Source organism: Egretta garzetta, unplaced genomic scaffold, assembly GCF_000687185.1.
Source record: "Egretta garzetta isolate BGI_Z169 unplaced genomic scaffold, ASM68718v1 scaffold497, whole genome shotgun sequence".
NCBI lineage: Eukaryota > Metazoa > Chordata > Aves > Pelecaniformes > Ardeidae > Egretta > Egretta garzetta.
Genome location: NW_009260349.1, coordinates 342,631 through 344,466, shown reverse-complemented (window position 1 = coordinate 344,466; position 1,836 = coordinate 342,631). Strand labels below are relative to the sequence as shown.

The window sequence follows — 1,836 nt, the reverse complement described above, 5'->3', positions numbered from 1 at the left end:
CCACAGGGGATGCAAGAGCTATTTCTGGGGCTGCTTGAAAGAGGGGAAAGGGAAAACAACACTAATTAGAGATAAATTGGCCAGGAATGCTCAGGACGAGAGATCTGGATCGCCTTTCTTCCAAGGTCCAGACCTTGGCTCGGCACAAGCCGGCTCCAACATTCAGCTCCCCCAAGAATTTGGGGATAATTGTCTGCAGTTTGGGTTCAAGTGTGTGTCAGCGCATTACGCCAAAGAGGGGGAAATGCGTTATCCAAACCCCACGCTGGGAGGGGGTTTGCTGAGCGCTTGCTGCGGCCAGCTCGGAGCAGACGTGGCTGCACGGCTCTGCCGCTTGCTCACGGCCGGCACCGGCCGCAGCCGGGATCGATACAGCAGCAAGAGCACGTAAAAGCAAACCATGTCCGGTGACTGTGAGCTTGACCTCCGCTTCGATTTTCCCAAACTCATTCTGGGCTTCGCAGATGTAGACGGCTTGGTCGTCCAGCGAGGCACCTGGAGAAGGGCAGGGAGAAGCCTGAGCCTGGCAATGCCTGGGCCTGGAAGGGCTGGAGAGCCCCCAGCAAGGTCCAGGACAGGGTGACACTGCCCTGCCACTGCCTCCGAGGGGGCAGAGACCCTGCAGTGCTGGGGGCTTGCAGGCTGTTACAGCACAGCTAAGCTTGCACAAGTAAAAAGTGCAAATAAGCCCATTATATCAATACTTGACTGATGGAAAAAGAGTGGGCACGGGAGCTAAACCCAGTGCTGGGCCACTAGCCTGCAGTGGGCGGGGAGAGAGCACCCGAGGGTGACGCTGTGTGAGCATGCACCTGGGTGAGATGCCCATGCACGTTCCCTTCCACGCCAACGTGCGCTTGCACGCTTAGCTCTCTTACTGTCGATGAAGAGCTCGGCAGCCTCCAGCCGGCTGGAAACACCAGGCGGGCTGTGCCAACCCATCACGGGCTGCCCATCCTGCCGGGACCAGGTGATCCGTGGAGGGGGAGAGCCCTCGACGCGGCACAGCAGGCTGATGCTCTTCCCAACCTCAACTGCCACATCCCCCAGGGGCTCAGGAAAGTGAGGGGCAGCTGGAGAGAGAGCAGAGGAGAGGGGGCTCAGGGAGGTCCGACACCCCAGCTTCCCCATGGCAGGCTCTGTGCACAGCTGAGCCTGGAGAAGAGATGGGACTGCAAACCCCACCAGCCAGGTGCCCTGAAAAGCTATGAGATTGACTTAAAGCACTTGGTGGTTTTCCAAACCCGTTATAGCCATTGCAGTTTCCATCCCTTCCAGTTACGCTCAGTGCCCTCCTGGCTCAGCAAAACCTCTTGCACTTTCCCATCTTTAACTGCTTCAAGCCTTACTGTCCCCAACCTGGAACATTCTCTCTTCCTCCCCAGGCTCTTCCATCCCTTCTGCCTCTGGTGGGAAGCCCTGAGCACCGGTTGGGGTACCTGGATTTTCAGACACAGAGAAGCCACCCCCCACCTCCACCTCATCCCACTAACGGTGCTTTGCATACCCCAAAGCCATGTACCCCATGGGATAGCATCTGCACTGGTCGTCTGCCACTTCTCGAGCCTCTTCCATCCCCCTAACCCTTGGAAATCCCACCAGGCTTCACCCTGCTTGTACTGAGCACTGACACCCCTGCACTGGGAAACCCGGGAGCTGGGGCAAGAGCAGCCTTGGGAAGCAGCAAGCAGGAGCTGAGCCGGGGGGAGAAGGGTGGAGATAGGCTTGAGTGCTCGGTGGGACCCAAAAGGAGAAGCAGAGACTTACACCCCACATCCAGTACGGTGACATCAAAGGTGACACCAGCATCGCTGAGAGCCTCGCAGACATACTGCC

The 1,836-nt window shown here is 58.2% G+C and overlaps 1 protein-coding gene across 1 annotated transcript in view; it reads right to left on the bottom strand.

Annotated features, from left to right (window-relative positions):
• The window catches only part of HMCN2 (hemicentin 2), a 39,962-nt gene that overhangs the window by 28,934 nt on the left and 9,192 nt on the right, over positions 1-1,836 (bottom strand). The window contains exons 15-16 of the mRNA XM_009642803.1: positions 879-1,073; positions 374-495 (exon numbers count right to left, since the gene is read on the bottom strand). Coding sequence (XP_009641098.1) covers positions 374-495; positions 879-1,073 — 317 coding nt within the window. The remainder of the gene's footprint in view (positions 1-373; positions 496-878; positions 1,074-1,836) is intronic.